Here is a 13,149-nt window from a genome sequence, read left to right as displayed (position 1 = left end):
ACTTCTATTGTTGAATTCCATGACGGCGTCTATCAGCCACTTTGTTTTTCTGATCACATCCACTAAAAAGATAGTCAAAATCTAGGGGCACTTAGCTATGAAATTTGAAAAAGTCATTTATTACTTCTCTACAAATGCTGATAACAAAATTTCGTGGTCAGAATCCAGGGACCATGCAATTGGAAATTCGTCTAGTACTTCTCAATAGATAGTCATAACAATTGTTTGCGGACGGACGTACTAAGGACGTATGACGATTTGAATAACCTTCCATAGGATGACACTTGGCTTAAAAACAAGACAAAACGGAAAAAATGAATTGCTGGTTTTGTGACTGTTTATGCCATGCTCTTTTCCATAGTGTTTCCTATGGCTAGTTCATGACTACATGCAGGTGGCGAGGTTACTGTGTCGTTCTGGATGGTTGTTCGTGTATACGGTTGTTAATGCATTATACAATTGCACGTCCTTTGTATATAAATAGTATCGGGAATCCTGTTCATTTGTGCAGAAGCCGCTGTGTCCACATCTGTAAATTGAAACAATAGAAACATCACGATTTTTGTGCAAGATGTCGGTAACTGACATAATCGCACAAAAATTAAGAAAAATATAGATTGGCAGATATATTTTCACGGTGTTTATAATTAGATCGGCTTTCACGTGTAATATGAAGTTGGAAGTGTCACATTGTTAATTTTCATCATTATCATTTCAGAGCGTTGCATTACTTTCTCTAACCTAGATTCACATGGTGGGTGTCGTCAAGGAAACAGAAGACGCTTACTCTTCAGGAATACTTGTGCTTTTCAAGAGTTTCCGTCTATATCTTTCTTTAATTCATATTTTACTTTAGTTTCATTGAATTTGAATTAAAACTGCGATATCACCAGTATTTTACTCTTTTTTTTCTACCGTATTAATTCTTTTCAAAAACAAATCATTGTTATTAACAATTCAATCACCTTAGGATCATTATAAACGTGCGTCAAATAAATCAGATTCGGAGAAAATCTTAATATTTTGTTTTTCCTTTTGATTCCACAAGAACTCGTTTATCATACGGCTGATTTGATAAATGGAAATCTTGTTATTAAAATAGACTTTCATTGTTTTATTCCTATTATCGAGATACTTGCGTGTTCATTCCACCAGTGGTATATGTGAGTTTTTCAACGTTAAAGTAGACTTGAGAAGACTCCGCCCAATACTCTTCCTCTGTTGACATGGCATAAGCACTGAGATCCCATATCCGGTTAGATCTAGCGTGGTTATAGGCCGCCGTAATCTTTGAGGTTACATGAGTAATGTCATCGACAAAATTGATTTCAATTGTAAGAAGGGCAAGCAATTAAAATGGTGGACAACTATGTTTTTATTTTTTTAATTGCAGAAGAACAAAGACCATCTATCTGGAATTTCTACTTCTGCAATTTGACTAGATTTTAACAATTTTTTAAAGCGGGGTTAATGTGAAATGAACAAAATTAATTAACGACAGTGTTTGGGGAGAGGAATGACGGAGTTGGTGTCGAGTGACTTGTGCAACAGCAGCTCCCTTTAACGTGATACTGATTAAAACAGGAGATAAGGCGGCTATGGAAAAATGCCATTATTGTTACTTTCAATGTTCGTTTTTAACTGTAAATCTATAATTATAGATAGTTATAGATGAATGAAAAAACACCCATTAACACACGGAAGACTTGTGTCAATATAACACAGTTAAGGCGTTAAGGGGTATAATGGAGTACGGCAAAAGTCGAAATTGATTTTGGATAAGTGTCAAAATTGCTTCTGTAAAACAAAAACAGGAATATTTTTGGTGTGATTTTGAACCAATATGATTATACGTTGCATACCTTAATATCATCAATAAAAGGGGAAAACGTTTCTTTATTATTTCCATTGTTAAATTATCCAGATACGTACTATGATTGAAGTTACATTTCTAACCAATTAAGATACAATAGAGGGATCTTAAACACCATAATACCATAATCTTTATTCATTAATTATGAATGGTAGATATCACGATTAACACTTTAAAAATAAATTCGACTTCTTCAGACAGGGCAGAGTGAAACTCTCCATACAAGCAACCATGGTAGTTGCAACTCAACGATTGTATCTGCTTGGTATGTGTAAGATCTTTAGCAAGAAAAATTACTATGAATTGAGATTCAAGCCGATTGTTTAGTTGTTTCAACTTTACCGTGTAACTTCAATGAAGTTCTCTCGTTTCATGAGAATAGACCATATTCTACTGATAGACCGTGCTATTTACCGCTCAGAATATTGACAAGATTGGTCTCTTTTTAACATCTTCGTACGATATAAAAAGAAGGAAATCACTTATCTGATCGGATCTGTTCATTTTGCTTTTTTCTCCTAGCAAAAGTTCAGCTAGTAACCAAAGGGAACCTCAATTTGAAATTCGAAAAGGCCGATCAATTTGATATATCTAAAACAAAAGCAGGTTTTACTTCCGTGCAGAGATAGGAACCAATGTTACATTGCATAAGATCACACATTAAGGCCATCTGTTTATAACGTACCTGTGATTTGATAGAAGATGGTATACCATAAAGTTTAACTGTGTGGGCGAATTCATGTACGAGCATGTTAGCCTGGTGACGATAAGGGTCGTTAGAATCACATAAGACATTATCGTCTACCACACATCCCACTGCGCCACCAGTTCCAGCCAGACTTGCGTATTTACGCCCATCGAAAGTACAAGTATGCGCGCAACTTCCTGAACAGGATCCTTTTTAATAAGAAAAGAACACCTCATCACTATTTGTATTCACACTTGCACTGCCATGCCAGTTATATATACTTACCAAAAAAGGATATGCTATAAGTGAAATCGCGCGTGACCGTTAAATCATTGTATGCGTAACTGTCTAAATGACTGTTCCATTTGATTGATTACGTCGTCGATAACAAATAATTTATTCAAGTTTTGATATAGTTATGATTTGCAAAAGGCAACGACAAGTTTAGGAAATGTAATTAAAAATAATGAACTGTACTGTTAACTACCGACAAAGCTGTCATTTATGACAACCATATATGCCATAACAACCATAACGAAAAATAGGAACTAACCTGAACTGGCAGTATCCAGTTAATCATGATTTTCTCCAATCGAAAAATTAAGGTTATATGTACATGTGCTTTTCTTGAAATTAAGTTGACCCTTGCGATTACTAGGATGTATAGCTTGAGTACACCTAACAACCAGATATACAGTGTTGTAAATTCCACCGGCTTGTGAAAATCTAATGCATAACAATGTACATTTTATAAGCTAATCACTTCTCATATTTGAAATGTAAGCTCTTTGTACATATGCTGTATATGTTGCTATGGAGAGAATATATTGTTGTTACCATGTCCAATCCGTCCGTCCTGGCCCATCCTGAATCAATGTATATTCATTAAGATTATCTTAACAAATTTGGTTCAGTACCTGGTCCTTTTTTGTTTCTTTAGAATGTGACATTTGTGTTTTATGTAGTTTCTTGTTTTGCATGCTTTTAATAAACACTGTTTAGTGGCAATTAAAAAGTATTACTATTAGTATTCGTTGTATCGATTTCTTTGATATTCAAATTATCTGCGGCTTAAAATGATTTTAACAAACCTCGGCAAGCTGTTGTGTCTCTGAGACTAGAATATTCTGGGAACACTGTCAGAGTATCAGCGCGGGTGAACACTCCTACTTTGGCGTTCCTGGCTAGCGTTGAGAAGATAGAAGAAGACATGTACATAGTCATTCGACTGGCAATTGTTGCAGCCTGAAAATAAAAATGAATTAACATTAACACATTATTGTTTCCTTTAGACAAACTTCTGAATAAAACTGTGTCTTAGAACAGCACTATAAAGCACCAATAATGTAAATTGTAATACCAGATTGAAACAAGTATCTTTTTCTGCCTTCCTAGACTACACTTCACAACTGAGCGTTCTGTCCCTATGAGAAAGGTTTCCCATTCTTTGCACTGGTCAAGACTTAGATTATGGCGGTTACTGCTTCCAGCTTAACACTAGACATCTTGGAATTATACTCTCCGGTCTGTTTATTGTCAGTATACTGTGTACAAACATGGTGGAAGGCGGGGTGACTCTTGCAGTTTACTTCAAAATGGAAGCATTATAAAGCCAGGATCAAATCCGTCCTAACACAAGAAAGCTTACATAGATTCACGCAGCAATATAAATCCAAATTAAACAAGGAGCAGAAACAATAAACTGAATTACTTGAACTCAAAAATATATTCCTCTCCACGAAAATCTTTGTGCCTTGTTATTCACTTTTAAAAATCCAACAAAAGATCTATGTCAGTTCCATATTGCCCGTGTTTATAAGAGACTACTATTAAAAACGTCGACTTTCGTCATCAAATTAATGGGGAAGTTTTACAGACGTCATAGATATGTCATTGAGAAATATTCTATTTCTTTTTGCGATATGAAGTTGTATGTATTTGATGCATAGTTTATAAATAACTCAATTTTGATATATCAGGCGATTTTAAAACAACATCAAGTACATGTGTATATTCGGAACCGTGCTACTATTCGCCTGTAATATCATACAGGTGTGAATTCTAAATTATGCCGCTGTAGGATAAACTTGTGTAGTCCCTAAAATATTTTCAAGCTTTACCTTAACTAATAAACATGGTTGGTTTTTATATATCCGAGTTGAACGTTTTCTCGATATTAAATGTTGTCAGCGATCATATGATAACACATGAAGGGAACAATAGGTGGTAATTTAGAATGTGACCTTACCGATATAACCCTGAATTATTAATGACACAACTAGAAACTTTGTCATTCTTTTATATGTTGCATCATTTTTTACCTCTCAGGAACTATTATCCAATGTTCTTATTTTAAATTAAACTTGCTTTCTGTTTGTATATTTATTTTTAAACAGGTACCAAACAGTTGAATAAAGTTCAAAGAATAAAAAAGTACTTTGTGATGTCCTCCTTCGGGAGACTATTATTGAATATCATTCATCCATATGCATTCATGGTAAGTACATTCTAACATGCTATGATATGATATGATCTGTGTTATGTGCTTGTATTGATGCAAGAAGAATGATGTTTCTTTTATCAATTGAATATTTCTTAATATTAAAATATGATAAAATATGTGTTTCTGGAATTTCCTTATCAACTTACACACATATTCTATAACTATAGAAAAGTCCTAGAAAGGAGTTGATATCAAGCTTTCAAGAAAGGCGATATCATCTGGATGGCTTATATATGTTCTCTCAACCAGGAAGACCAAATCGTCCTAACTTACTGGGCTAAACATGATAGTAATGATAGTAATGTATACAATGAAAGCGTAGACATACGACACGCTTGATTCTCTCGCACTTCACATGTGTATCCCCAAACGTTTTTACTAACGCGGCGCATTTGTCATTCCCAAGAAAACTAGAAAAAGAAAGCTCGCGGTCGGCTTTGATTTTATAAGCGGCACCGCTGCATTTTAACAGTAGGGTCACGTCTTCACTTTATATCCGTTTTCGATGAAACAGAAGACGATTACCCTTCTTAAACACCTGATGTTTTTTTCATTTTTCATATAAATCGTTTGTTTTGTTGATAATTTGATTGCAGTGATTAATCACCCCTGTGTTATGTTGACAGATCTATCACAACCTATTACAACAAAGTAGGCTGTGCCAATTGAGCCGATACTCTGACGAAGGGATGAATGAAATACAGCTTTACCCTCTGATGTGCTCCTTCACTGACAGATGTTGTTGCCTCTATGTCCAGCCATGATCCCGACCCTCGACTTCCCCGAATCGATCCGCCGAATCCTACATACTTGTGCTTGAATGATGCGCGCGTTTGATGGTGTACACTGTCGTTGTAAGGGATTAGTTTCTGAATAAACTCAAATCCGTCTTCCCTTTTAAAAAACAAAAATTCGTAAACACGACTTAAATACAATACGATTTTATGCAAAAATACTGCGACAGTTGTCATTTTTGAGGTGTTATTTTTTTTATTTTATAGGGGAGACGGGAAAATAGTCACATCGAAAATATAATCCTCAGAGAAAAAAAATAATAAGGCAATTCATGGTTTCCGATCAGAAATCATCAATCTGTCTCAAAGATTTGTCGATTGAAAGTTTATGATTATTTCTGGTAAAATGAATACGTGTGGTTACGCTACCCAGTGCTAGTTTTACACTATATTAATTCAATTTCCTTAAAAAAAACATCAGAGATAGAACATGCATTTGTTATACGGGGTTTTATGTTCTCATAGCAGCCAGGGCCGTATGGGGGATACCTGGAGTGGAAAATGATTATGTTATTCTTGAATCATATAAACTGTGTGACAATGGTATTCTGGCATCATATGAACTGTGTGACAATGGTATTCTGGCATCATATGAACTGAGTGACAATGGTATTCTGGCATCATATGAACTGTGTGACAATGGTATTCTGGCATCATATGAACTGAGTGACAATGGTATTCTGACATCATATGAACTGAGTGACAATGGTATTCTGACATCATATGAACTGTGTGACAATGGTATTCTGGCAGCATATGAACTGTGTGACAATGGTATTCTGGCAGCATATGAACTGAGTGACAATGGTATTCTGGCATCATATGAACTGTGTGACAATGGTATTCTGACATCATATGAACTGTGTGACAATGGTATTCTGGCAGCATATGAACTGTGTGACAATGGTATTCTGGCATCATATGAACTGTGTGACAATGGTATTCTGGCATCATATGAACTGTGTGACAACTTTGTTTGGATTAACTTACTTATACATAGATTTAAGTTTCATTTCGAGAGGTGTAGGTGGCGCAGCATCAGCAACTACAAGAACAAATGCAGCTAGATTAAAAATTCCTAGCGTTTTTATTTGTTTAGGGCTACAAATCTTCTCATCAGCAAAGACCATGGAGAGGGAGACTGATGCCCTGAACATGTAAAGATATAACAATAGATTATATAAACACGAAGATAAATACATATTTATCCCTGACAAGTTTCAGAACGACAAAACAGTATGATGCCGTTCGATACATAGTTTTCCTCTTCTGTATCTAGTTTTAAGTATGTATTGAATGGTGCTTGCGCATGCACATCTTATATTAACCTTAATATTTAAACGGTAACATTTATATCGAACAAGAACTGCAGCGTTGAAGATTCTGTATCATGAATGCAAACGTCAATCCTGGCACAATCTGACTTTATCGAAATGTCTGTCTTCCTATTGTCTCGCGGGACACGAGACTTAGATAAAAATGAAGCTGATCTATATCGATTCCTTTTCATATTAGACTTGGAATTACTGCTTTTCTATGCTATAAGTACAGTTCGCTTTGAACTTTGAAGTTATATTTATAAAAATAAAACCAGCACAATATACATCGCTGAAGCTTATCGACAGGTTAATACTGGCAATATTTACAATTCATGCGTGAAATGCGTCACCGAAATAATTGGTTTTATAAATAAATGATTTATATATTCTATGTTTTAGACTTACCCAAGATTAAAAGCAAAGAACTAGATACGAGGGCAAACATGGCGAACGCTAGGACACAGCAGACCACAGCAAAAGTCACAGACCCTTATAAACACACTATCAGTGTCCTTGTGATCTTAGCATATGTTCTGATCTCATATGTGATGTGTTAAATACGGTAAGTCTACTGATAACCTTTTTACATAGGAAAGTTTTAGTTTTAACGTTATGTCGACAATTATACGAAAGATAATAATCGTTAGGAAAAATAAAATGATCGAACTAGAGATAAACATAAAAGTAGGACAAAGAATCGATTGTGTTAAATATCGGTTTGTTAATGAGCAGTTATAAACTAGTTGAGTGTCCTGATATGACAATTCGGTGTGATGACCCACATGAAGTGTCCATGAGTGACACAATCATCGTTATCTTTATCTTCAAATGACCTTAATGACCTTCAAAAACACAAGAAATTTGTCATATCTAATTGTACAACTATACCAAAGGCGTTTGAATAGGATTTCGTTAGTTCAGTTTAATGTAGACCAAATGATGTTTGTTTTGTCGCTAGTCATACAATAAGGAATGTTAAGTGGGAAAAGAATGGAAGGTTAAAACACGTAAAAAAGGGACAAGATAAGAAATGAAGGAAACGGTCAAGATCTCAAGTGTTGCAATAGGAATAGTAGATCTATTTTGGTAGACGACACTGGAGTGAACCACTATTCTGAAGAGGGTCCACTTTAAAAAAATATTTCATTACTGCAAACCTTTCATGCTGTTATAAATACTTACTTCCCTATCTTGTATATTTAGCTTTTGTAAGTTGTACCTGTTACATAAGTCTCGTGTATCTTATTGTATGTTGTAAGAGGCGACTTATTGTGCGATTTTCAAACACCCTCACAACCACAACCACCGCCCTGCAAAATCGAAGGTTCTCGTCTTTGCCTTGTCTTGTGATGGTTTTATGAATTATGTTTCCCTATTGCAACGCTTCGAATCCAAACGATTCCTTTATTAGCTGTCTTCTTTTCCCTCTGGACATCAGTTCTCGTATGACACTGGTCCAACAAACACAACATGTTATAGCAAGCGAATTATAAAGTTGTTCTTTAGGTTGTATTTTGTAAACATAAGAAACACTTGGCTACAGATGATCAAAAACCACATTTGGTTAGCTATTAATAAACAAACTTCAGGTTCGATTATTTGTTTTATTCGTTTCTAGGCTACAGATACACAAATAAAAGTACATTTTAATTCAAATTTAGAGTTAAAAACAGTAAAATTAATTTTTATTTTAAAAATTGAATTAAACTGTTTTGTCCTTCTAAGGGCTAAGGGCCTACATTTTAACGCTAAGAAGAGGCTGAGCAAAATCCGAAGTAATGTAGAGAAAAGTTAAAATCTAGTTGAGTAATTTCGTAATTTTGATAAATAACTTTAGAATTACATCAAGTACACGTACCACTATTCAAATGAAGTTGGGATCAGTCTTTCTTCTCTTAATTTCAGCTTTTTCACGACACAACTGAACGTTGTCTGCCTAAGGGATAAACACTGTTCTTAAGCCTTGAGATACCAGTTATAAAACTGGTACTTATCAGTCCTTGTTGTTTGGCATTCTGTTGGATGCTGGTCAGCTTGTCCGATAGAAGTGTCTGCTTCAGTGTAGATGTCACAGTGTTTCAGTGTATTGACTCTTCAAAATGTCCGTTAGTGGTCGTATCATCCGTGAACATGGTTTATAAAAGATCTCGGTTGTTGTGTGGACGTAAAACCACAGATCAACCAATTTTCAAAAAAGGCTTTCTTTAAATTACCTTAATATGTTAATTACACGTAAACTACTCAATCTAAGTACCTAACTTAGCCTAAAAGATAGTTACCCTGCTTGATGGCCAATATTAAGTAAAAGTCAGTTATGTATTTAACGTGATTTGGATCTATCTTTTTTATCCCTATCGACCAAATGGGCACAAAGTAACTGGTTATTTATTGTTAGTATTATCCAAAACGTTACGAAAGGTTCCAAAATATCGTAAAAATGTGAATTCCAAGATACTTAAGGATTCCAAGAAAACTATACCAAAGAGTGGGTGAAACGAGAGTAATCTTTGTTGGATTCACTTTTGGAGTAAGGTAAATCAATTCGATTTATTATTTTTAAGAGAATGAACAGTTTAGAATTTAGAAGGAAAATAAAAGAAGTCTGAATTTTTTAATCCTGATATCGATTTAACACTTCATGAATTACATAAATATACATTTGTGCCTGCAGATAAAACATTCAATAACTTGATCCTTGTCTGCAGACATTTTTACATTTCATGCATACGAAAAAAAGACTTGCGTGATAACGAAGGACACCTTACCTACACATCCTCCAGTTCTTCCATAGAAGTACTGACTAGTCATGCTTTAGTATAACAATAATTTATATTGCTTATTATATTCATGAGCTTGTGGACCTTCCTCGTTCACAATGGATTCTTAGATTTCACAAGAGCCCCTATAAAGATCGGTTTATTGCTTGCTCATCTGGTTTATTTTTGCAGATTCCTTACATCCCTTAGTACTATCAAATAAGAGTTACAGTCTTCTTGTAAATATATTTTATTTTTCTAGCACCTATGAAAGTTACACTGTTTATCTGATGTTAAAGTCGCCAGTTACAAATGATAGTTCCTCCCCGGTAATTGGAATACATATATGCTAATAAATCGTATATGTCTATGTGTATGGTGTCGATCGATTTAACAATGATACAAAAATGACAATGGATATTTTCATGGGGATTGGTTTGGTTATACATTGTGATTGGCGACTTGACTGTAAACACGATGTAAGTAAATGGGTTGAGTGCGTGAGTTTGTCGGAAGCTGCTTTATATCAGTTAATATATGCCTCATTGTAACAGTGCGAAATAAGCCTACATCCAAAATACAGCAGAACGGACTTTTTCTCTAATTTTGGGTCAAGACCTTTTATTTAATATTTGACTCTAATATTAAGTTCACACTGATGTTCAATTCTTATATCTAGATAACGACAAATCAATATGACTGTTTCAGGAGTTCAAAAACTATCATTTTAACAAGCAGTGACGATAGGTTGTGCAGAAATATCTATGAAACAAGGTATATGTTTGCCATATTTATTTAGAATTCGAAATATAAAGTCGCATGTGGATTGAAAGAAAAGAATCAAATACAGTCAACGGCTCTCTAAGACCGTTGCAGAATATAGAGTAGACATGTTCAATAATGTATAATAGTCATGGAAGCCGTTCAGCTCCAACTCACAAAACAAAGTATTTGATAACCCGAGGGAAATATTATTCAGACGAAATGTTGTAAACATGAAAGTTTTTAAGTTTTTGTTTCAGCCCGGTAATAATTGGCTAGAGATTATCTATATAGGAGTTGAGATATATCGGGCTGATCTGTGTTACGTCCTGTCTACATACTAATGCTTTGTACAACGGAGTCAGTGTAGCGACTATATTGAGATTTTATTTTCAATTAAATGTGTTCATTTTTAATATAAACACACAAAAAAGATCGTACCGAAACCTAAGCCCCAATACAAAATTGACACCGACATTGCAGGCATTGGTGGGACACCATGTACAATACAAATAATCAGATGTTAGGATTTGTCAATTGTGCTATTGACGTTACGTATGGAAAGCGAGTGTATAAATAATAATAAAAAGTACAATATATTTGTATTTCATAGCTATGAAGGCCTTGCGCGCTTAGGATTTGAGGAATTTACATATTAAATGTGTAAGCGTAAAATCATAATTGGAGTTTAGTTCGATTTTGTTTTATGTTGCGTAACGTCTTTTCGTTTTTCTAAATGAAAATTTTCTGGTTAAAAGGATCAAAAATCCTAATAAACAAGGCACTGACATTAACTTCATGTGTAACACACAACAATTCACACGACCCTTTCTCCTTTGTGGATTGTTACTTGGTTGGAAACAGTACGGTCTAAATTTGATTTAATGGCTATTTCAGTTTCTCGGAGGCGTCATTGTTGTCTATATCATGTCGTTTGAAAACTATGTCTTCGGGTCATTAAGTGCCTTTTTCTGGGAAATGAAATTGAACTTTCCCCAGGGATACTTCATATAATTTAAAGATGTTTACTCGATATTCTGTCACGTCTTTAATGACGTGGAATATAGCGTTTGTCCTTTTCTTTCAGTCCCCATGCGAAATTATTTCTCAAATTAGAAATATATAGCAAACAAAGTTTTTGTTTTATAAACATTTCCACACCACCTATCTTCACTGCTTGTTAGGTTATTAATAATTGACAGATACTTGAAACTCTTCCATTGATCCAGTTGTCGTTACATCGACATACTTAATAACGAGAATAATAGCCCTTTCCATATCTTCAAACAATGTACGCTGTTTTGCATACTGATGTGGTTGAATATTCATGTTCAGGTTTCCGTGTACCTACATGCAGATACGTGAGGGTTTTGTACTGATTGCAATCAGGTGTGGGGTTCAGCTTCCTCCTTGAACTACGCTTAGATCCCCGGTGTTTATAGAAAAGCATTTCATGTATATGTAAACCTGCTGTTTGTCTTTGGCGTATTGTTTAAGAGTTCTCCACTATTAAATCAGGCTTAAACGAGCACATCACATCTTCCAACAAACATGAACACATTCTATCGCTTCGAATACAATTTCATAGAGTAAACGTCCTTAAATGACCTTAAATAATGATAGGACGATGAGAAACGAAACCAAACGCCGTGAAAACTCAGTGTTATATTTGTATAACTGGTGCATTGATATTCTTATATCTTAGCACATAGAGAGACATACAGATATCGTCGTTTATATATATTCAAATCATGTGAAGCAACTTTTATGTTTAAATGGCGAAATTAACATCGCATATATTATTCTTCCAATTATTGAGCCCAATCTGTATCTGTATTGTTTTATATATTTTAAGGATGAAAAACATGTTTACATTCGTTTTTCCAATGTAACCATGAATGGTTTTGCCAAGTCGCATCAAATTTCAATGAAACAATGTGATGCCAACAACACGAAGGAAAACTGATTTTTTATAGATACATGCACAGCAAATAAATAATTTCAATATTTCCAGTTCTTATGTTTTTAATTTTTATGATTAGATGGTATCGATCTTAGGTCTGCACGTGATGGTTTTGTAAGCATTTAATCGTCTAAAATACATTGCATAACTGTAGAACTAATCGGTTTGAATTTCAGAATAATTTTGCTGCAAGGTCTTAAGGCAAAAAGGGATTGGACAACAGGATAAGCCTATTAAAGCCCGCTCCTTTGAACGTTGAACAAAATACACATCAACTAGATAGCGAAAATACACACAACTGAATGTAGATATCTGCGTAACATAGCATGTAATCATGAAATATGATAAATAGAGAGTGAAATATGATTTCTTAACCATGTAGTTATATCTGTGAGTATTCAATAAGGTAGCATCACTTAACCATTTAAATATGGTTGACAAGTACAGCTAGTTATTTTCTGAAAACTGTGGGGCTGGTGTAATAAACACGT

The 13,149-nt window shown here is 34.6% G+C and overlaps 1 protein-coding gene across 1 annotated transcript; it reads right to left on the bottom strand.

Moving 5' to 3' along the window:
- Window positions 1-384: 384 nt before the first annotated feature.
- Window positions 385-6,988, bottom strand: LOC132557212 (uncharacterized). Its single transcript, XM_060221708.1, has 6 exons — window positions 6,849-6,988; window positions 5,775-5,958; window positions 3,653-3,806; window positions 2,559-2,770; window positions 1,140-1,288; window positions 385-529 (listed from the first exon to the last, which is right to left on the bottom strand). Exons 1-6 carry the CDS (start codon window positions 6,986-6,988, stop codon window positions 385-387), a joined length of 984 nt encoding a protein of 327 aa, XP_060077691.1.
- Window positions 6,989-13,149: the final 6,161 nt, after the last annotated feature.

Source organism: Ylistrum balloti, unplaced genomic scaffold (assembly GCF_031769215.1).
Source record: "Ylistrum balloti isolate Yb309-2 unplaced genomic scaffold, AGI_CSIRO_Ybal_v1 Utg370646, whole genome shotgun sequence".
NCBI lineage: Eukaryota > Metazoa > Mollusca > Bivalvia > Pectinida > Pectinidae > Ylistrum > Ylistrum balloti.
This window is presented reverse-complemented; position numbering and strand designations above follow the sequence as displayed.